Source organism: Oncorhynchus gorbuscha, linkage group LG06 (assembly GCF_021184085.1).
Source record: "Oncorhynchus gorbuscha isolate QuinsamMale2020 ecotype Even-year linkage group LG06, OgorEven_v1.0, whole genome shotgun sequence".
NCBI lineage: Eukaryota > Metazoa > Chordata > Actinopteri > Salmoniformes > Salmonidae > Oncorhynchus > Oncorhynchus gorbuscha.
Window position 1 is genome coordinate 100,293,709 of NC_060178.1, and position 24,372 is coordinate 100,318,080.

The following is a 24,372-nucleotide window of genomic DNA, read 5'->3' on the forward strand; positions in this document are numbered from 1 at the left end:
GTCCTCTTGCTCAGTCTAATGTACTTGTCCTCTTGCTCAGTTGTGCACCGGGGCCTCTCACTGCTCATTTACAACATTAACAATGTTTACACTGTATTTCTGATCAATTTGATGCTATTTTAATGGACAAAAATGCACTTTTTTTTTTTTTAAAGAGGACATTTCTAAGTGACTCAACTTTTGAACAGTAGTGTATACACTAGGCGGTGTCAGAGGAAGGCCCAAAAAATTGTCATAGACTGTTCTCTCTGCTACCACACGGGAAGAGGTACCGGAGGACCAAGTGTAGGTCCAAAAGGCTCCTTAACAGCTTCTACTCCCAAGCCATAAGCCTGCTGAACAATGAATCATATGGCCACCTGGACTGTTTATTATTTATGCATAGTCACTTTACCCCAACCTGCATGTACAAATTACCTCAACTAACCTGTACCCCCACGCATTGACTTGGTACCGGTACCCTTTGTATATAGCCTTGTTATTGTTTTTTATTGTTAGTTTTTATTAAATTATTTATTTACTAAATATTTTCTTAACTCTTTCTAGAACTGCTTTGTTTGTTAAGGTCTTGTAAGTAAGCATTTGGTACATGTGACAAATACAATTTGATTTGATATACAGTACCTGTGTTGCACAATGCCAATGCAACCCGATATTGGACAAATCTCCCCATGTCACGTTTCAACAGCTCTCTTTGATATCCGACTAATAGTATTATGTTGCCTTAAATAAGACAGCAGAATGTGTTGCATGTGCCAGGTCCCACAGGCTGGGCCCATGTCTCTCCCTCTCTAACCCAGATCAGGATGCAAGCATTAATCCTGGGAGAGGGCCTGGGGCCACCCCAGCACTGCTGCAGGTTGGTGGGGAGAGAGGGAGGTGACAGATGGGGCTTGCTACTCCAGAGCTAGGAGGGAGTGGAGAGGTTGGCATCTCAGGGTGAGAGAACACAGTGACACTCCTGTTCCTGCGCTAAACCAGGCTTGAACCACGCAGGCAGCATCCACACACGCTCAAACACTATGCAAGGATACATAGGCTACAGGAATTATGGACTTACTTCTCGCACACAAGCATGCTACAGTCTGAATATACCACACCAAGTATCTCTGTTCGGTGTATCACAGTGCTACAGTCTGAATATCAAATCAAATCCAATTTTATTGGTCACACATATTTTGCAGACGTTATTGTGTGTGTAGAGAAATTGTGTTCCTAGCTCCAACAGTGCAGCAGTATCTAACAATACACACAAATCTAAAAGCAAAAAAATGGAATTAAGAAATAGATAAATATTAGCATGAGCAATGCCGGAGTGGCATTGACAAAATACATTAGAATAGAATACAGTATGTAGGTCTGAGTAATGCAGTAATGATGCATTGGGCAGAGTGCACCACCCTCTGGAGAGCCCTGCGGTTGCGGGCGGTGCAGTTGCCATACCAGGCGGTGTTCCAGACGACTGTGTGGTCACGCTCTCCGAAGCCGATGCGAGTAAGACCTTTAAACAGGTCAACATTCACAAGGCCACAGGGCAAGATGGATTACCAGGACGTGTACTCCGAGCATGCCCTGACCAACTGGCAAGTGTCTTCACTGACATTTTCAACCTGTCCCTGACTATGTAATACCAACATGTTTCAAGCAGACCACCATAGTCCCGATGCCCAAGAACACTAAGGTAACCTGCCTAAATGACTACTGACCCATAGCACTCACGTCTGTAGCCATGAAGTGCTTTGAAAGGCTGGTCATGGCTCAGATCAACACCATTATTCCAAAAACCCTATACCCACTCCAATTTGCATACCGCCTCAACAGATCCACAGATGATGCAATCTCTATTGCACTCAACACTGCCCTTTCCCACCTGGACAAAAGGAACACCTACAGTTGAAGTCGGAAGTTTACATACACTTAGGTTGGAGTCATTAAAACTTGTTTTTCAACCACTCCACACATTTCTTGTTAACAAACTATAGTTTTGGCAAGTTGGTTAGGACATCTACTTTGTGTATGACACAATACATTTTTTCAACAATTGTTTACAGACAGATTATTTCACTTATAATTGACTGTATCACAATTCCAGTCGGTTCGAAGTGTACATAGACTAAGTTTACTGTGCCTTTAAACAGCTTGAAAAATTCCCGAAAATGACGTAATGGCTTTAGAAGCTGCTGATAGAATAATTGACATAATTTGAGTCAATTGGAGGTGTACCTGTGGATGTATTTGGAGGTGTACCTGTGGATGTATTTGAAGGCCTACCTTCAAACTCAGTGCCTCTTTGCTTGACATCATGGGGAAAAAAGGAATCAGCAAACACCTCAGAAACAAATTGTAGACCCCCACAAGTCTGGTTCATCCTTAGGAGCACTTTCCAAACACCTGAAGATATCACATTCATCTGTACAAACAATAGTACTCAAGTATAAACACCATGGGGCCATGCAGCCGTCATACCGCTCACGAAGGAGACGCATTCTGTCTCCTAGAAATTTTTACATTTACATTTAAGTCCTTTAGCAGACGCTCTTATCCAGAGCGACTTACAAATTGGTGCATTCACCTTATGACATCCAGTAGAACAGTCACTTTACAATAGTGCATCTAAATCTTAAAGGGGGGAGATGAACGTACTTTGGTGCGAAAAGTGCAAATCAATCCCAGAGCAACAGCAAAGGACCTTGTGAAGATGCTGGAGGAAACAGGTACAAAAGTATCTATTTCCACAGTAAAACGAGTCCTATATCGACATAACCTGAAAGGCTGCTCAGCAAGGAAGAAGCCACTGCTCCTAAACCACCATAAAAAAGCCAGACTACAGTTTGCACCTGCACATGGGGACAAAGATCGTACTTTTTGGAGAAATGTCTTCTGGTCTGATGAAACAAAAATAGAACTGTTTGGCTATAATGAAGGAATTTAGATGCACCTGTCTACTGTAGCTGTCACATTGCTAGTGATTTTAGGGCCGGGATGATACCAGTATCGCAATACTCCTTGGTAGTGTGGCAAGGAAGCATAACACAAAGCGGATTTAACTCCTTTAGGAAAGCAGTCCTAATGTTGGAAACATACATTATGTTGTCATCTAGAGTCATATGTATTTATTTATCAAGCTGTAGCACACAATATATTACAGCTGGTTTTTAAAGGACTAAAGGGTTTGATCTGCTACGTGATTTCATTTTTGCCATGGACAAAATATTATTGTCCCAGTCCTATGTGATCTGTAAAGGTATGGTGAATAATATGCAACGGGGAGCAAAGTGTTAGTCCTCAACTCCCACAGCTGTCTGCCTGCTCCCTGGAGGCGCCCTCTGTCTTGGCTCGCCCACATGTGGCTCTGTGTGGGGGTGCTGCCTTGTTCTCCGTGTGTGTGTGTGTGTGTTGCCTCCTGACTCACCTCTGCAGCAGGCAGGTGCCGGAGCGGTCTGGAACAGACTGACGCGTGCAGGGGGGCTTTCTCATGGCAGCCTGTCCAAACCTCTCTTCACACACACACACACACACACACACACACACACACACACACACACACACACACACACACACACACACACACACACACACACACACACACACACACACACACACACACACACACACACACACACACACACACACACACACACACACACACACACACACAGTGAACCGATCTGGAAGTAATCAGTGCCTCAACACCAAGGGCGTCCACAACACAACAGCTCTGATTGGTTAGGTAGAAATAGTCTGCCTTCTCCACATTGACGTACGTATAGCCTGAGTCTAAATACAGTATTACTTACTGTTTACTATGGAGTCTAAATACTGTACTACTTACTGTTTACTATGGAGTCTAAATACTGTACTACTTACTGTTTACTATGGAGTCTAAATACTGTACTACTTACTGTTTACTATGGAGTCTAAATACTGTACTACTTACTGTTTACTATGGAGTCTAAATACTGTATTACTTACTGTTTACTACGGAGTCTAAATACTGTACTACTTACTGTTTACTATGGAGTCTAAATACTGTACTTCTTACTGTTTACTATGGAGTCTAAATACTGTACTACTTACTGTTTACTGTTTACGGAGTCTAAATACTGTACTACTTACTGTTTACTATGGAGTCTAAATACTGTACTACTTACTGTTTACTATGGAGTCTAAATACTGTATTACGTACTGTTTACTACTACAGTTGAAGTCGGAAGTTTACATACACTTAAGTTGGTGTCTTAAAACTAGTTTTTCACCACCCCACAAATTATTTGTTAATTAACAAACTATAGTTTTGGCAAGTCGGTAAGCACATCTACTTTGTGCATGACACAAGTCATTTTTCCACCAACTGTTTACAGACAGATTATTTCACTAATAATTCACTCTATCACAATTCCAGTGGGTTAGAAGTTTACATACGCTAAGTTCACTGTGTCTTTAAACAACTTGGAAAATTCCAGAAAATGATGTCATGGCTTTAGAAGCTTCTGATAAGCTAATTTACATAATTTGAGTCAATTGGAGGTGTACCTGTGGATATATTTCAAGGTCTCCTTCAAACTCCGTGCCTCTTTGCCTAACATCATTGGAAGATCAAAAGAAAAGACCTCCACAAGTCTGGTTCATCCTTGGGAGCAATTTCCAAATGTCTGAAGGTACCACGTTCACCTGTACAAACAATAGTATGCAAGTATAAACACCATGGGAACACGCAGCCGTCATACTGCTCAGGAAGGACTCGCGTTCTAGAGATGAACGTACTTTGGTGCGAAAAGTGCAAATCAATCCCAGAACAACAGCAAAGGACCATGTGAAGATTCTGGAGGAAACAGGTACAAAAGTGTATATATCCACAGTAAAACAAGTCCTATATGGACATAACCTGAAAGGCCGCTCAGCAAGGAGAAGCCACTGCTCCAAACCCACCATAAAAAAGCCGGACTACGGTTTGCAACTGCACATGGGGACAAAGATCGTACTTTTTGGAGAAATGTCTTCTGGTCTGATGAAAACAAATATAACTGTTTGGCCATAATGACCATTGTTATGCTTGGAGGAAAAGGGGGAGGCTTGCAAACCTAAGAACACCATCCCAACCGTGAATCACGGGGGTGGCAGCATCATGTTTTGGGGGTGCTTTACTGTAGAAGGGACTGGTGCACTTCACAAAATAGATGGCTTCATGAGGAAGGAAAATTATGTGGATATATTGAAGCAACATCTCAAGACATCAGTCAGGAAGTTAAAGCTTGGTCGCAAATGGATCTTCCAAATGGACAATGACCCCAAGCATACTTCCAAAGTTGTGGAAAAATGGCCTAAGGACAACAAAGTCAAGGTATTGGAGTGGCCATGACAAAGCCCTGACCTCAACCCTATAGAACATTTGTGGGCAGAACTGAAAATGCCTGTGCGAGCAAGGAGGCGTACAAACCTGACTCAGATACACCAGCTCTGTCAGGAGGAATGGGTCAAAATTCACCCAAATATTTTGGGAAGCTTGTGGAAGACTAACCGAAACATTTGAACCAAGTTAAACAATTTAAAGGCAACGTTACCAAATACTAATTGAATGTGTGTAAACTTCTGACCCACTGGGAATGTGATGAAAGAAGTTAAAGCTAAAATAAATAATTATCTCTACTATTATTCTGACATTTCACATTCTTAAAATAAAGTGGTGATCCTAACTGACCGAAACAGGAAATTATTATTAGGATTAAATGCCAGGAATTGTGAAAAACTGAGTTTAAAGGTATTTGGCTAAGGTGTATGTAAACTTCCAATTTCAACTGTATATCTAACAGTATTACGTTCTGATTCTACATTTGGATATTTTGGACATATTGCTTACAAAAAATGTATGCAATAAGCTAGGAATATCAACATATTACAGCCTCATCCATACTGACAAGGTGCTCCACAGTTGAATTACAGGAGACTATCTTCTTACCATCCATACAGCCCACTCGTTCCTCTTACCATCCATACAGCCCACCCGTTCCTCTTACCATCCATACAGCCCACTCGTTCCTCTTACCATCCATACAGTTCCTCCACTCGTTCCTCTTACCATCCATACAGCCCACTCGTTCCTCTTACCATCCATACAGCCCACTCGTTCCTCTTACCATCCATACAGCCCACTCGTTCCTCTTACCATCCATACAGCCCACTCGTTCCTCTTACCATCCATACAGCCCACTCTTGGCTCTTACCATCCATACAGCCCACTCTTGGCTCTTACCATCCATACAGCCCACTCTTGGCTCTTACCATCCATACAGCCCACTCTTGGCTCTTACCATCCATACAGCCCACTCTTGGCTCTTACCATCCATACAGCCCACTCGTTCCTCTTACCATCCATACAGCCCACTCTTTCGTTCCTCTTACCATCCATACAGCCCACTCTTTCGTTCCTCTTACCATCCATACAGCCCACTCGTTCCTCTTACCATCCATACAGCCCACTCGTTCCTCTTACCATCCATACAGCCCACTCGTTCCTCTTACCATCCATACAGCCCACTCTTGGCTCTTACCATCCATACAGCCCACTCTTGGCTCTTACCATCCATACAGCCCACTCTTGGCTCTTACCATCCATACAGCCCACTCTTGGCTCTTACCATCCATACAGCCCACTCGTTCCTCTTACCATCCATACAGCCCACTCTTTCGTTCCTCTTACCATCCATACAGCCAACTCGTTCCTCTTACCATCCATACAGCCCACTCGTTCCTCTTACCATCCATACAGCCCACGCGTTCCTCTTACCATCCATACAGACCACTCTTTCTTCTTACCATCCATACAGCCCACTCGTTCCTCTTACCATCCATACAGACCACTCTTTCCTCTTACATCCATACAGCCCACTCTTTCTTTCCTCTTACCATCCATACAGCCCACTCTTTCTTTCCTCTTACCATCCATACAGCCCACTCTTTCCTCTTACCATCCATACAGCCCACTCTTTCTTTCCTCTTACCATCCATACAGACCACTCTTTCTTCTTACCATCCATACAGCCCACTCGTTCCTCTTACCATCCATACAGACCACTCTTTCCTCTTACATCCATATAGCCCACTCTTTCTTTCCTCTTACCATCCATACAGACCACTCTTTCCTCTTACATCCATACAGCCCACTCTTTCTTTCCTCTTACATCCATACAGCCCACTCTTTCTTTCCTCTTACCATCCATACAGCCCACTCTTTCTTTCCTCTTACCATCCATACAGCCCACTCTTTCTTTCCTCTTACCATCCATACAGCCCACTCTTTCTTATTTGTGGAGCTCCATTATTTTTTCCCACTCCTCGAAAGACTCACACAAAAGAGCTGTCGGGAGTGTGATCTCATACCATACAAGCCCCCCAAAAAGTTCCTGGGGGAGGGTGTGTGTGTGCGAGGGGTATGGTGTTTGTGTGAGAGGGGTATGGTGTTTGTGTGCGAGGGGTATGGTGTGTGTGTGTGAGGGGTATGGTGTTTGTGTGCGAGGGGTATGGTGTTTGTGTTGTGTGCGTGTGTGTGTGTGAGGGGGGTATGTGAGGGGTGTGTGTGTGTGAGGGGTATGGTGTGTGTGTGTGAGGGGTATGGTGTGTGTGTGTGAGGGGTATGGTGTGTGTGTGTGAGGGGTATGGTGTGTGTGTGTGAGGGGTATGGTGTGTGTGTGTGAGGGGTATGGTGTGTGTGTGAGAGGGGTATGGTGTGTGTGTGTGATGGTGTGGGGTATATGGTGTGTGTGTGAGGGGTATGGTGTGTGTGTGTGAGGGGTATGGTGTTTGTGTGTGAGGGGTATGTGTGTGTGTGAGGGGTATGGTGTGTGTGGGGTATGGTGTGTGTGTGTGAGGGGTGTGTGTGTGTGAGGGGTATGGTGTTTGTGTGAGAGGGGTATGGTGTGTGTGTGAGGGGAGGGGTATGGTGTGTGTGTGAGAGGGGTATGGTGTGTGTGTGTGGGGTATGGTGTGTGTGTGTGAGGGGTATGGTGTGTGTGTGTGAGGGGTATGGTGTGTGTGTGAGGGGTATGGTGTGTGTGTGTGAGGGGTATGGTCTGGGCCCCTCTAACAGAGACACTGACATTCAAGTTTGAGACAACTGCTTTGTCTGGGTGGAGACAAGGTGCTTGTTGCTAGCCTTCTGTCTTTGTATGCTGAGTGCTTGACGATGGGATGCTTTTTAAATACGCAAACAATCAAAAGAAAGGCAAATTCCTCCCTCCTGTCTGTTATCGTAACCTTTTAAAAGTTCTGCCCTTGTACACTTCTCCCTTTTTTCTTCAGACTTAATGCTGCATTCAATCCATTTTAATTCCACGGCACAACTGCAAACATTTCATGTTTGGCATTGAAAAATCAGCACGTTTAGAGTTGTGTGGTTATTGGTTAGACATTTTTATTACCTCCTATGTATAATATTTGCTCTCTAGATATTTGACCTCAATTAAAATTGTTCTGCAAAGGTACACTTAACTTGTGTATCTGATGCAACAGTATCTCCTATAGCTTCTTGAGAATGTACTGCAAGACTTCTAATTCTTCAACAGCAACAGTCATCTCAAGCAAATCAGCCTTTCGTTTGTGGGGGTGTTAGGATACATTTTTCATATGAAGCAGGACACTTAGTGCAGACCAATTCAGTATGAATGTTTGTAACTTCACTGCCATAGCTGGCCTTGTGAAAGCATGTGATTGTCTCTCCCCTGCCCAGGCGCTCACAGCTTGGTAGAGAACTGGCTCACACAAACTTCTGTGTTGTAGCTACAAGCTGGTCGCCGATTCCAACATGTTGAGCCCACTACCCTTCGGCACAGAGAAATGTTTCTGCAGCTGCCATTTTGTCCCCGTTCCTTACATAAACAAAGGACAGATACAAATTAATGACCTAAATACACCCAGCTCCATCTGAGAGCAAATTGTATTCTTCAAGCAGATGCCAGTTCAGGAGCCTAGTGTAGCTAGCAATAATGAAGTAGGTAAAGGTTCATTATTTTTCATGACACTTTCAAACAATACATAGTTACTTAGGGTCATTAATAGTGGTGATATTTTTGTCTTTCTAATGACTATTTTTGGGACTTAAAGAAAATCCATAGTGTCAACTTGATGTCATTGCTCCTGTCTAAGGAGTGGAATTCAATAAATGAAATAATGAAAAATGTGCACATGTGATAATATTGCATGGACATAGTTAAAACTGATGTAAAAATAAAGGTGTATTTTGAAATAATGAATATTATGATGCCTGGATGTAGTTATTATGATGCCTGGATGTAGTTATTATGATGCCTGGATGTAGTTATTATGATGCCTGGATGTAGTTATTATGATGCCTGGATGTAGTTATTATGATGCCTGGATGTAGTTATTATGATGCCTGGATGTAGTTATTATGATGCCTGGATGTAGTTATTATGATGCCTGGATGTAGTTATTATGATGCATGGATGTAGTTATTATGATGCCTCTGAATAGGCAACATGAATAAATCTACAAGTGACAAACACTTACATGTTTCATAAACAATATCATGCCTGTGAAAAGAGAAGCAAATCTTCCAGTGATTGGGAGATGGGGGTGTTAAGTGTTGCTGGTGAAGGGGGGTGGCTTACAGCATGTCTGTAGTAATGCCCTAATGAATAACTCTCACTGTGGTCAGTCCTTAATGCATCTGCAAGGCCAGGTTTGCAGAACAGCTAGACATTAGATAAAGCTGAATTGTTTCTTGGAAAACTGTACTTGAGGAGCTTTGGCAGGAGGATGTGTGTGTGTATTGTGGAGGGGGGTTCTCGACAAGCTGCTGCACATTTTCTCAGTTCCAGCACACGCCTGAGCCAGCCAGATGTATTAACACACACGCACGCACGCACGCACGCACGCACGCACGCACACACACACACACACACACACACACACTGGCCCTGCAACAACCAGGGCCCAATTTAGATCCATAGCCCCCCCCCCCCCCTTCACACATACTGGCCATACAACTACAGTGGCCCAATCTAGAGCCTCTCCTGACACACACACACTGGCCATGCAACTACAGGGGCCCAATCTAGATCCACAGGCTCTCCCCACACACACACACACTGGCCATGCAACTACAGGGGCCCAATCTAGATCCACAGCCCCCCCCACCACCACCACAAACACACACACACACACACTGGCCATGCAACTACAGTGGCCCAATCTAGAGCCTCTCCTGACACACGCCCACTGGCCATGCAACTACAGTGGCCCAATCTAGAGCCTCTGCTGACACACACACACACACTGGCCATGCAACTACAGGTGCTCAATCTAGATCCACACCCCCCCACACACACACACTGGCCATGCAACTACAGTGGCCCAATCCACAGCCTCTCCCCACACACACAGACACACACAACATGGCATAGAAAAATTAATAATGCCAAGGCTTCCCTTACCTTCATTGCTGATAGATATAGTGTTTTCATATCTATTATGATTATACACTAAGTACAGAATCACAGTCACTATAGTTAGTTCTGAAGAGCAATGCTAGAATATGTTGAATTACTCAGATGTGTAAGTATAGCTAATATATCGCATTAAATGATACACACTTAGGGTTGTGTGTAATTGTCAGTGTTGGGGAGCAGTGAACAACAAGTAACTAAACTACATTTTGCAGTAGCTTGGTGATAGTTTAACTAAATTCAAGTCAAGGTTATGTTTTCAGTAGTTAATTACTTTTAGTCATGTAGCGGTGTAGCCAACTACTGGAACTACACACTACTGTTTTACCATGTAGTGGTGTAGCTAACTACTGGAACTACACACTGTTTTACCATGTAGCGGTGTAGCCAACTAATGGAACTACACACTACTGTTTTACCATGTAGCGGTGTAGCCAACTACTGGAACTACACACTACTGTTTTACCATGTAGCGGTGTAGCCAACTACTGGAACTACACACTACTGTTTTACCATGTAGCGGTGTAGCCAACTACTGGAACTACACACTACTGTTTTACCATGTAGCGGTGTAGCCAACTACTGGAACTACACACTACTGTTTTACCATGTAGTGGTGTAGCCAACTACTGGAACTATACACTACTGTTTTACCATGTAGTGGTGTAGCCAACTACTGGAACTACACACTACTGTTTTACCATGTAGTGGTGTAGCCAACTACTGGAACTACACACTACTATTTGCAAAAATAAAATATGGGTGAAGTAGGCAAGAATTTACTTTATTTTTTGGCATCAGACCTTCCTAATTCTCACTTGAAACATTGTTTATGTGATTAATAGGCTAAATTAAACTATTAAATTATGTTAATATCTGTTCTTGCAATTTGTAATCTGATATTTACATATGACAATTTTTCACAAAGTCATTTGGATGTAGTGAACTACTTTTTCAAAGTAACTTTAGTTAGGTAAACTATATATTTTTAAGGGTAGCTTTAGTGTAGCTTAACTTCCTCCAGTGTGAAGTAAAAGGTAGCTTGGTAAACTATATTTTCAGAGTAGCTTCTCCAACATCGGTAATTGTAACATTTGATTGAGCTTGTATCTAATACATACAGGCCTCTGAGAAGTCCAGTTGGTTTAAACACTTATGAAATTAAATTAAGAAAAAAATGTATTTTACAATAATTTCAGCAGATGACATCTTCCTTCTGTTTAAATATGACTGTGGCTCTAAGCTGTATTAATAAGTATAATAAGCATTTAACTAATCCTCTAAATGTGCAGTAGTATTGTGCCGACTGAATGGGACCCATGTTATTCACTCTTTATGACAAATTAAACACACACATTTACATTGGAGTTGAGTTTTAAGGTTCTTATAATTTATTGCAGTTTGCACACAATTTAAAAATTTCAACAACAGCACACCAAAAAAGTACAAAACTAAACAGCCTTAGAATTGACTCCCCTTGAGAAAAAAACAAAACATACTATGATTGTCAAAGCTAAATGCTTAAATCCAGACAACTAAACCAAATCTGACAGGGAAGCAAATATATTTGAATCAAAATCTGCTTATTTTTCAGACAGTGATTGTCCTTTTCAACCAATTTCTTTCTATTTCCCCCCTCCCCTCTCTTCATTGTCGTCTACATTTGAATGTTTTTTCCCCCATTGGCCCTTTCCTGTTTTCAAGTAACCAAAGTTGGATTGATGTAAACGGAGATGCTTATTGGATCATTTCACAGCTTCCTTTCCATTTCAAAAAGGTCAATAAACAGTCCAGTTACACAGACTTTCAGTGTTCCAGTGATAACGTGAAAATAAACCAAGCTGTTTACAGTAGTTTAAGGCGGTCAAGTACAATAAGAAGTCAGCAATAATTGTAAATAAGTCTTCAAACAGAGAGCTAACTCACATATGATATATTTTCCATGGATGCAAAGAGATCAATTACCACTGTGCAAAATGCCATGAGTGTGTGCAGTTGGCAAGGAGCACCCATGTCACCAGCTGATGCTGCCACCACCACGTCCACTGAAGAGCAAACCAAACCCCCGGACCAGTGTGGACATGCCAGACATGCCAATGTGCATACATTCATAACCATACTAATAACAACGGAGTTTGTGTAGAGTTCAACTTTTGCTTTTGTTCGATTGATTGATTCCATGATTTTTGTGCACAAACATTTTTTGAGTGCAGATTTTTTTCTCAGAATGTTCACATTCCTAAAAATGTGAAAAATCCTAAATAAAATATTGAAATAAAGAACAGTTCAAATGAAAATGAGATATTATAATATTAAGGTTAACTCAATCATTTCACGATTAAATACATCTCCTCTTGAATGTAATAGTATCCATGATTTCGTGAATCTATCATTTATAACTGTAATTTTCATAAAGGCAGATTTTCAGCAATACATCTCAGTTAAATAAGCTTTAATGGTGCACTCAAGCATGCCAATTCTCCCCCTTCAAAAGTAAGGATTACGCTTTCAGTACAAAACACGCACATGTACATACATACAGTACGTACATAGGAGCACTCAAACAGATACACGCAGACATTCAAATTAGGATCGTATAGTGCTGCTCTCTGATTCTTCAGCTTTTACCATTTAAAACAGAAAGAACCTTCAGGAGAACTCCGGCTTTACTGTTGAAACAGAAAGAACCTTCAGGAGTACTCCGGCTTTACTGTTGAAACAGAAAGAACCTTCAGGAGTACTCCGGCTTTACTGTTGAAACAGAAAGAACCTTCAGGAGAACTCCGGCTTTACTGTTGAAACAGAAAGAACCTTCAGGAGTACTCCGGCTTTACTGTTGAAACAGAAAGAACCTTCAGGAGTACTCCGGCTTTACTGTTGAAACAGAAAGAACCTTCAGGAGTACTCAGGCTTTACTGTTGAAACAGAAAGAACCTTCAGGAGGCTTTACTGTTGAAACAGAAAGAACCTTCAGGAGTACTCCGGCTTTACTGTTGAAACAGAAAGCACCTTCAGGAGTACTCAGGCTTTACTGTTGAAACAGAAAGAACCTTCAGGAGTACTCAGGCTTTACTGTTGAAACAGAAAGAACTTTCAGGAGTACTCAGGCTTTACTGTTGAAACAGAAAGAACTTTCAGGAGTACTCAGGCTTTACTGTTGAAACAGAAAGAACCTTCAGGAGTACTCAGGCTTTACTGTTGAAACAGAAAGAACCTTCAGGAGTACTCAGGCTTTACTGTTGAAACAGAAAGAACCTTCAGGAGTACTCAGGCTTTACTGTTGAAACAGAAATAACTTTCAGGAGTACTCAGGCTTTACTGTTGAAACATAAATAACCTTCAGGAGTACTCAGGCTTTACTGTTGAAATAGAAAGAACCTTCAGGAGTACTCAGGCTTTACTGTTGAAACAGAAAGAACCTTCAGGAGTACTCCGGCTTTACTGTTGAAACAGAAAGAACCTTCAGGAGTACTCCGGCTTTACTGTTGAAACAGAAAGAACCTTCAGGAGTACTCCGGCTTTACTGTTGAAACAGAAAGAACCTTCAGGAGAACTCCGGCTTTACTGTTGAAACAGAAAGAACCTTCAGGAGTACTCCGGCTTTACTGTTGAAACAGAAAGAACCTTCAGGAGTACTCAGGCTTTACTGTTGAAACAGAAAGAACCTTCAGGAGAACTCCGGCTTTACTGTTGAAACAGAAAGAACCTTCAGGAGTACTCAGGCTTTACTATTGAAACAAAGAACCTTCAGGAGTACTCCGGCTTTACTGTTGAAACAGAAAGAACCTTCAGGAGTACTCAGGCTTTACTGTTGAAACAAAGAACCTTCAGGAGTACTCATGTATGAGCAGGTGAGCATCTCTCTCATAGATCAGTGAGAAACCTTCTCATTGGCCGCACAGTTAGAAACAAGTGTAAAATAAAAATATAAATAAATGACCCACAACGCTTACTTAATGTCGATGAGAAAGCAGAAAATACCAAAGCAGAATGTTAACTGGATATAGCTACAGTAGTTGGGAACCTTAACTCCTTGATCACCATGCAGCAGAGTAGACTGTGATGAAGTGCTGTGTGGGCGGGAGGCAAACACAGTAGAGGAGATCTTCAGTAGATTAGTTAGGTCACTACTGGCATTCAGCCCACACTGCCACCTCTGTCAGTCTGAAGACAAACTTCACCTCACATTCCGTTACACAAACTCAAACCCAAGACCAGTGCATTGACACCATCTTCACAGCCCAGAAGAACATTTCAAAGGAGTCCCGACAGACTCTCAAAAGGAGCAAAGAAAATAAATAAACTACTTTAGAATTAAATAAGTTAATTTAGAATACACCCCCCCCCCCAAAAAAAACAACAACAAGAAAATGTAAGATAAATCATATTCATGCATTTTCCATAACTGGAATATTCCGTGTTTCTTAACTGACTGCACCCTTGGATATTCACATAGTCTGTTCTAGATTTGCTCAATGATAGTGTACAGTTATACAGTAATTCACATTTCAAATATACAGGTTGGACTTCATGCAATATCAGATCCCATTTTCCAAAAATAAATCCATAATCACTACAGAAACCTATAGGATACAGCCAAATGAAATTAAAGGGATGTTTAAAGGCAGCAGATAGATTTAAGAAATTGTATAATAATCATTCATAAAGAATTTTAGAAAATACTTGAATTCATGTGAAAAAGGAAGCTGTACATTGCATGAGTGCCATATGTCTTTCATCAGTCAAGAGCTTAAGGAGCAGAAGCTTGTTAGAGCAGACCTCTTCCCAGCTTCCTTAAACACACACACACACACACACACACACACACACACACACACACACACACACACACACACACACACACACACACACACACACACACACACACACACACACACACACACACACACACACACACAAACAGACACACACCAATGAAATTTGATAATAAAAATATAGTGCACTATATACAAACATATTAATACACACACACATATGTGTACTGGTATAAATTGATGAGCAGTACCCGTTTAGTGTATTCTAATCATCTTCAACGTCAGTGTGTTACCTGAACACTTCATATGGTTGTTGTTGAAGGTGTGCCTTAGATTAAGGAGTGTATCTATACACAAGAACATGACAACTGGCTGTTGATTCCAGCGCCCATGTTTTTTTATATTGAACTAAATCTGAACAAATAAAAGATTAGAACAGAACAAAGGACTGGAACTGAAAACAGTAGTAACATCTTCATGTTCTATTAAAGTGCCATTTAACCAGATTTTGTAATGTACGTACAAGAAACATGACTAAATCAGACCCCTCTCCTACCCACAACCCACAGCCCGTGCTCCAACTCCCTTACCTCTGCCCAACCTTCACTGACACCTCACTCATTTAGCTTAAAAACAAAGGAGTCTTGATTATTTCAGCAGGCTTCACTTCCACAGTTCTTGAGAACTATCCTCTATGGTCCAGTCCCTGTGGAGGGTGGGTAGGTTGAGACCTTCACTCTTGACAGAGAGCGAGTTGACCAGTTCGCAGTGGAACTTGCGGATGTGGCGGTACAGGTCCCCAGACTGGGTGAAGCGCCGCTCGCACCACTTGCAGGCGTGCGGCTTCTCTCGGGTGTGCACCACAGCGTGCCGGCTCAGGTTGTGAGAGTACTGGAAGCTCTTACCGCACGTGGTGCACGTGTATGGCTTCTCTCCAGAGTGAGTCCGCTCGTGGCGCTTCAGGGTGTACATGCAGGAGAACGTCTTGCCGCAGATGGAGCAGGTGGGCACGTTGATGTCGCTGGCGGGCTTGGCGCGCACGCCTTCCTGCTCGCGAAAGTGTGTGCTGAGGTGGATCTGGAGGATGTGCGGACTGGGAAACACCTTGTTGCACAGGGGGCACATGAAGATCTGAGTGTGAGGGGAGTTCAGCATATTGGACACGTAGGGCAGCAGGGCGCTGTCGATGCTGGCCGTCTCAACCTGGGCCCTTTCACTCTCTCCGCCCAGCATGTCATTATTGCTGACCTTGTCGTCACGCTCCAGTTCACTGGCCAGGGTGGCATCACGCAGGGCTGACAGGTGGGCCTCCAGGCGTCTGTGAGCATGGCTGCTGACCAAGTGGTGGTTCAGACCTCCGTTGGTTCTGGGAGGGGTGGCTTTGGGCCCGCTGTGGTCCATCTCGTAGTCACCACTCACCAGGTCCTCATGGTCTGAGCCCGTGTTCTTCTCCTGCTTCACCTGGACCGGGGTGCCCTGCAGGCTATCTGGCATCACCACACCACAGAAGTAAGGGTTATTGGACAAGGCCTCGCTGGGCCCAGTCAGGCTGGACTTCACAGACAAGTCCAGGACACAGTCTGCATCCGACGACACTCTACGGGAGCCCACAGACCTCCGGGACAGGGAGCCTATAGAGCTGCTGGGGCTGCCAGTTGGGGATTGCAGCTTGGGGGGACTGCCATGGGCGTCATCTTCCCCTGGGCTGGTGGCAGTGGCCGGGGTGCCTGCCCGGTCAGTGGGTAGCCTTATCCACAGGCTACTGGGGTCCTGCTTGGACTCCAGGTCCTCATCGTCACTGGGCAATAGGTCAGCTGTGGCTGGTTGGCCCGTGCTGCCCTCGGAGAAGCTCTCTAGTTTGTCAGAGCAGCTGGAAGCGTCCTCCTCCTTCTTGGTGCTGTCTGCCTCCGCAGTGGCTTTGTGCTTCAGCTTCTTCTTGCAGACCTTGACAATGTGGTACATGTGGAGGAAGCTGGCAGCAGCCAGCACATCCTCCACGGGCAGGGCTTTGAACTGGAGCTTCCCCTCGTACATGAACTCCAGCAAGAGAGCAAACGCTGGGGCTGTAACAATGTCGCTGTTCAGATGAACAATGTCCCTTTTGTCCAGCTGGTCCTTGTAAAAGAGATGGAAGTACATGCTGCATGAAGCCAGCACTGCTCGATGGGCCCGGAACTGGGCATCGCCGACCAGCACAGTGGAATCACAAAGGAAACCCTGATGCCTCTGCTCACTCAGACACTGTAGCAAATGTCTGCTGTGGTCTGGGAACTCCATGATGTCTTCATAACCTAGAACAGACAGCAGATGTTAGAGGCACATTATTTTAGAAGATGTTAGAGGCACATTATTTTAGAAGATGTTAGAGGTACATTATTTTAGAAGATGTTAGAGGTACATTATTTTTGTTTTAGCTTGTAGACAATCTGTCTGGATCCACTCACCCACTCTCTCACCTCATGCACTCACTCACCCACTCTCTCACTTACTCACCCACCCACCCACCCACTTTCTCACTCACTCACTCACTCACTCACCCTCTTTCTCACCCACCCACGCACTCTCTCTCTCACCCACTCACTCACCCTCTCTCTTACTCACCCACTCTCTCTTACTCACCCTCTCACCCACTCACTCACTCACCCTCTTTCTCACTCACCCTCTCTCTCACTCACCCTCTCTCTCACTCACCCAAAAGGGAACAAAAATGTGCCTACACAAGAAATCCTTGACATTTTAAAATACATTTACAAAACTGTCACTAAAACATCACCAGACTCATTTTCCTTTTTAGATTCTGCTAACATGTTTTACCACCAACAGACTCCAACTTTCAGACACACAAACACCAAATAAAAAACAGGTAGAGTCTAATTGCTCCATAAACCTAAATGTTTCCGGACAATATTTGGGAGAGGTGTTGCTCTAGACTGCGACCAATGGCTGCTCCACATGATCACAGAGAGGCTTCAGCAGCTAACCTCCTCCTGTTCACACAGATGTCTCCCCGCCCGCCTGCTAACTGAACTGCTTCCACACTTTACTCTCCCAGCTCCTAGTGAGGTTATTTTTAATAACCCACATTGGCCTGGCCAGACTCTTTAGGTAACAGGATTTCAGGTACACATGCAATCCTCACATACACAAGCTACCGATTCCAGAGGCCTACTGTAAGTATACTGAGAATAACGACTGTACACGCGGAATTGAAGGGTTTGAAAAACAGGTTGCCTTGGTGTTAATGACAAAAGGCCTTTTATTGTCAACTCCCACTGCTATTTACATTTGCTAAAAAGAGAGTCCTATTCCAGAAAAGCATTTCATTAAATAAACTTGAATAATAGAGATTCATACTTTTGAATGAGAAAAAAAAGAGCACACCTGTAAACCAAGTATCTTTTTTTGCCTGAAATAATACATGAGCCTGAACATTAAGCCGTTAAATAAACCCTTTTGAATGTGAGTGAACAAGTGTGTGATCCCCCTCACTGGAGCAGAGTTCAGATTTCCCTTAATGGGAGGCTTAGAGGGACAAGGCAACTCCCACCACCCCCACGCTCCCCCTCCTCAAATCTTTCTAGAAACCGCACATCCTCCCGAAAGAGAACGCACTGAAGATGTACAGTACAATCACTTTAAGTGCCCTGTAGTCTACAGCCATCCTAATCCTTAAGATGGCTAAAAATAAAGATAGTAGGACAACTGACAAGGTAGCAGCGATCAAATTAGGGGTCTGTCAGGACAGAGAGGGACAGAGAAGGAGGCTTACAAACATCTGATCCAGCTGACTGGGGCCATATGGCAGCTGCTGCCCAGATAAAGAGATTAAGACTAGGAGGAGTGCGATTACAGCTGTCTAGCCAATTCAGGCAGCTCAAATCTGCAACTTCTAAATTAGTCACCACCAACAGAAAAAATGAACACAAGCCAGGGAAAGAGGACATCAGGCTTTCAAGTCATTTCAAAGACAGTTATTTTGTATTTTTTTATTGAACCTTTATTTAAGTAGGAAAGTCAGTTAAGAACAAATTCTCATTGACAATGACAGCCTACCGGGGAACAGTGAGTTAACTGCCTTATTCAGAGGCAGAACAACAGCTCTGGGATCCGATCCAGCAACCTTTCGGTTACTGGCCCAACGCTCTAACCACTAGGCTACCTGCCGCCCCAAAAGTTAGATTTAAAAGGTTGAATTATTCTTAGTAAAAATGACCCTATAGATTTGTATTTTATTTTTTTGACATTGTTTGTGGATGTTTTAACCAGAATAACGTTGAGTATAAAGATTGACCATTTTGATAGTAGCAGTTATCTGTTGGATCAGATTAGATCAATTTAATACTGTGTTTACCAGACAATAAATACACGTTCAATTGCATTTAATCGTTAGTTAAACACAAATTAATACATTTATTTTGTTTGAAACAAATGACAATAATTTCAACAAACATTCAACTCCAAGCCCAACTTGCTCACTACAAACCAGAGAAAAACTAGGAAAGCTCTTCCTGACTACACCAGTCCCCTGCTTAGCTACAGTAAACAACTACTGTACACATACACAACATGTAGACTAAATCCTTCACTTCCTATTCCATAGAGCTCTGACTAAAAGTAGCCTGACCCTGGGAAAAGCCCTGGAAAAGCCAGAGCTACTCATACAAAATAAAACCCTCCCAGGGCCCCGGACCCCTTCCCACAGTACCTGCAGTATGCATCAACTTGATTAAGTCCACTGTAGTAGAAAAGCTGGGCCGGCTGCAGCTTTTTTGCAGAATCAATGAGGGGGTAGGAGAAAAAAAAATGCAAACTGTGGAAGACAGATGCAAAGCGGAGGAGATGTTGGAGGGGAATGAGATACCTCCTCCTGAACACAGATCCGCACACACACTAACTCCCAGTCTGTGCATTAGAATAAAAGACTGGGGGATGGCAGCCTGTCAGCTGCTCTGACATCATGTTCAGATGGAAATGCTACCTCCAGCTGTGCTCCTTTTACAGCCATATGCTACTCCTCTACACTCTGCCACCAGCCTCTCCTTTATACAACTTTGTTTCTTTTTTCTCTCCTCTCTCTAAAAAAAGGGGGTACATGTATTGAGGTGCTTGGGTGGAGAACTAGACAACTCCCCCCTACCTCTTCACTCTAAAGGATAACTTAAGAAAATAGGTCTGTGTGAAAACCAACACTTTTTTTCTAACCTAGTTTCCTGCGCAATGAATTTAAATACCCTCAAGTTTGTGTGTGTTTTTTTTTGCCGCCTGCTCTCCTTCCAGTAACCATAAACAAAGGCCAGCACAGCCCATTTTCAACTGACAGATCCACGCAGCTGATATTGTTTTCAACTTTTGTATGGTTCACTGCCCTTGCCATTACCGTAATTCATTTCCCTAACCCTTTTGTATGGTTCACTGCCCTTGCCATTACCGTAATTCATTTCCCTAACCCTTTTGTATGGTTCACTGCCCTTGCCATTACCGTAATTCATTTCCCTAACCCTTTTGTATGGTTCACTGCCCTTGCCATTACCGTAATTCATTTCCCTAACCCTTTTGTATGGTTCACTGCCCTTGCCATTACCGTAATTCATTTCCCTAACCCTTTTGTATGGTTCACTGCCCTTGCCATTACCGTAATTCATTTCCCTAACCCTTTTGTATGGTTCACTGCCCTTGCCATTACCGTAATTCATTTCCCTAACCCTTTTGTATGGTTCACTGCCCTTGCCATTACCGTAATTCATTTCCCTAACCCTTTTGTATGGTTCACTGCCCTTGCCATTACCGTAATTCATTTCCCTAACCCTTTTGTATGGTTCACTGCCCTTGCCATTACCGTAATTCATTTCCCTAACCCTTTTGTATGGTTCACTGCCCTTGCCATTACCGTAATTCATTTCCCTAACCCTTTTGTATGGTTCACTGCCCTTGCCATTACCGTAATTCATTTCCCTAACCCTTTGGACAACTGACAGAAAAAGGTAGAAAATAACAATGGGAACAATCGTATTGACCTCATGGGTGATATTCTAAATGAAACAAAAACTATACTATTCCTTAATGGGCTGCCTAAAACTGACTACAGCTTCTGCTTTCTTTTGTGAAAGTATTCCACTCTTTCGTGTGAATATTTCAGTGGGTATTTTTATTCCACAAGGAATTCATTTATCTGCCATGTGAATGGATCACAGCCACACATCTATATGCAGCACATTATTATTCATATGAAACAATAACAATAATAAACAATAACAATAGACTGCTCCCACACATTGGCTAACCGGGCTATCTGCATTGTGTCCCGCCACCCGCCAACCCCTCTTCTATGCTACTGCTACTCTCTGTTCATCATATATGCATAGTCACTTTAACCATATCTACATGTACATACTACCTCAATCAGCCTGACTAACCGGTGTCTGTATGTAGCCTCACTACTTTTATAGCCTCGCTACTGTATATATTCTGTCTTTTTACTGTTGTTTTATTTCTTTACTTACCTATTGTTCACCTAACACCTTTTTTGCACTATTGGTTAGTAAGTAAGCATTTCACTGTAAGGTCTACTACACCTGTTGTATTTGGCGCACGTGACAAATAAACTTTGATTTGATCATATATTAACATTTTTTTTGTGTAGCCTATATAGATGTGAACTTTACATTCAAGACATTCAACATGTTCCTGTTGACATAAGGGGCATTTCTTAAATGTATTTTATTTTTTATTTCACCTTTATTTAACCAGGTAGGCTAGTTGAGAACAAGTTCTCATTTACAACTCCGACCTGGCCAAGATAAAGCAAAGCAGTGCGACACAAACAACACAGAGTTACACAAACATACACAAACGTACAGCCAATAACACAATAGAAAAATCTATATATATTTAGGGACTGCGGTTGAAAATTAGCCGGCTGGCTAAAACCGGCACTTTTACTGAAACGTTGATTAATGTGCACTGTCCCTGTAAAAATAAAATAAACTAAAAAAAATATTTAAAAAAACTATATACAGTGTGTGCAAATGTAGTAAGATTAGGGAGGTAAGACAATAAATAGGCCATAGTGGCAAAATAATTACAATTTAGCAAATAAATACTGGAGTGATAGATGTGCAGAAGATGAATGTGCAAGTAAAGATACCAGGGTGCAAAGGAGCAAAAAAAACAATATGGGGATCAGGTAGGTGAGTGGGCTATTTACAGATGGGCTGTGTACAGCTGCAGTGATCGGTAAGCTGCTCTGACAGCTGATGCTTCAGGTTAGTGAGGGAGATATAAGACTCCAGCTTCAGTGATGTAATATAATTCTCAAGTTTTGTTATTAAAATGTACAAGATCAAAACCTTTAGGAATTCATTGCAATTTATGCTAATGAGTGTAGCCTATACTTTAGAAAGAGGAGAAACACACGAATATATAGGCCATATGTAGGCTGATAGAACAAACCTATGGCCAGATATCGTATGTTATTCATATATATCTTTACATTACCTTCAAATCAGTGACGCTGCAGGCAAATGGGAAAATTGGAGTTGCACCTAAATAATTAGCCTTTATTACCGATTCAGGATCCGAGGCTTTCACAGAACAGTCTAGTCCTTTCACACACAAAAAAGGATATCATGTATCAATAAATAGCCCTAGAGTGTGTTTGGGTAATTGGTAACAATGTTACAACATTAATATTACAATTTGCAACACATAACACTTAATCCAAATATATACATTGTATCATTGCCATCGCCTTTCTTTGGATTAGCATCGTCTACAAAAAGATCAAAAGCTAGGAAACAACTGTCATAAATTAGCCATTACTTCCATAAACTTCTTGAGTCCGGACATGACACACTACTACCGATACAAGCAACTGATCAATGTATCTGTTAACCTCTGTAGGCTACTCCTCCAGAGTCTGGCTACCAACATTTCTCTCCGCTGCTGGTTCCAGAATGGAAGACTGTCGCGAGCAACACAACAGAACATTCGCAAGACTACAAATACAATATCTCTCGCGCGCACACACTAACGCAATCAAGCTAGCTAGCCACGGTGGTTAAACAAAAAAAAAGTACACGTTCGATCAGTAGTAGGCTATAGCAGTTCTGTAGCAGGCCCCGATGCAATGCCGACAGGCACTACGAAGGAGCTAACATAGCAACTATTATGTGAACACAACAGTCGCTAGAAAGGATTATTACTTTTTCCTCTTTCATTCTTTAACCTCCTTTCATCACCCTTTCGGACTGTGGTATTAAAGGCACTTACAGACAACAAGCTCCAATGTCTTCCGGCGTCCTTCGTCAAATCCTATTGAGGCTGAAAAATAACTAGATTGACTTTCAACAAATGTCCATAACAACCTGCAGTGGCAGGAAAGACGGACCGAGCGAGCGGACAGAGAAGGGCTGCGGCAGCCAGATGTTTCCGAGCTGTTGCTACTAAACTCCAGCTACGGTAGAGGCGTCTGACTGGCAGCGCAAAGGCCAATAGTGCTTGTGATAAGAAAAGTGAAGGCAAATTGGAAGCAGTCGTTGAAGAGGGAGGGATATGTCTACTGGGTGTAGGTTGACACCAGGCAACAGTGAGAAGGCAGAAAAAAGGCCAAGCGAACTGGTTCCCTGAACAGACTGGCGCAGAGCACAGAGTGAGCGAGAGGCTGAGCGCAGGGTTTCGTGGGTACTGTAGTCATGCTTCGACCAATAGAGAAGAAGAACAGGTGCACTACCTTCATATTGTTGAAATAAAACTTTTGTCACCGGGTACAACATGAGGACTGCAACGAAAAAGGTCTGCGAATATAAGGCAATTCACGCGTAAAATAACTCCGTTGGAAGCGAGCAGAATGCATCAAGGTAGCACAATCAATTGTTCATTCATTGGTTTGAATAAAGTGATTTTCTTTCTAGGCAATTTTTTCTGGCTTTAGTAATCTTCCTATTGCCATGGGATAGCCTATAGATTTTGCAAGAATATTAAATAGTTTATGATGAATAGGTTAGCCTATCATAGTAGTCCTATGTCTATAGTCCTATCATTAGACAATGCTTAGCCGACTAAACTCAACTTTATGATTTACGTTGGAGTTGTGCGGTGACTAGCGTGTGCGGACTGGAGCTCCGACATCACATAAAATG

General features: G+C 42.7%; 1 protein-coding gene across 6 annotated transcripts; it reads right to left on the reverse strand.

Annotated features, from left to right (window-relative positions):
• Positions 1-11,828: 11,828 nt before the first annotated feature.
• Positions 11,829-23,841, reverse strand: LOC124038628 (zinc finger and BTB domain-containing protein 18-like). 6 transcript variants are annotated; one of them, XM_046354704.1, is made up of 4 exons: positions 19,941-20,173; positions 14,206-17,526; positions 13,470-14,166; positions 11,829-13,394 (listed from the first exon to the last, which is right to left on the reverse strand). In XM_046354704.1, the coding sequence occupies exons 1-2, from the start codon at positions 20,143-20,145 to the stop codon at positions 15,899-15,901; spliced, it is 1,833 nt and encodes a 610-aa protein (XP_046210660.1). In that variant the 5' UTR covers positions 20,146-20,173; the 3' UTR covers positions 11,829-13,394; positions 13,470-14,166; positions 14,206-15,898. The 6 variants fall into 6 exon arrangements, with proteins under 6 accessions (XP_046210660.1, XP_046210662.1, XP_046210661.1 ...); XM_046354706.1 differs by lacking the exon at positions 19,941-20,173 and adding an exon at positions 23,504-23,841 and having other exon boundaries at positions 13,470-17,526; XM_046354705.1 differs by having other exon boundaries at positions 14,126-17,526.
• Positions 23,842-24,372: the final 531 nt, after the last annotated feature.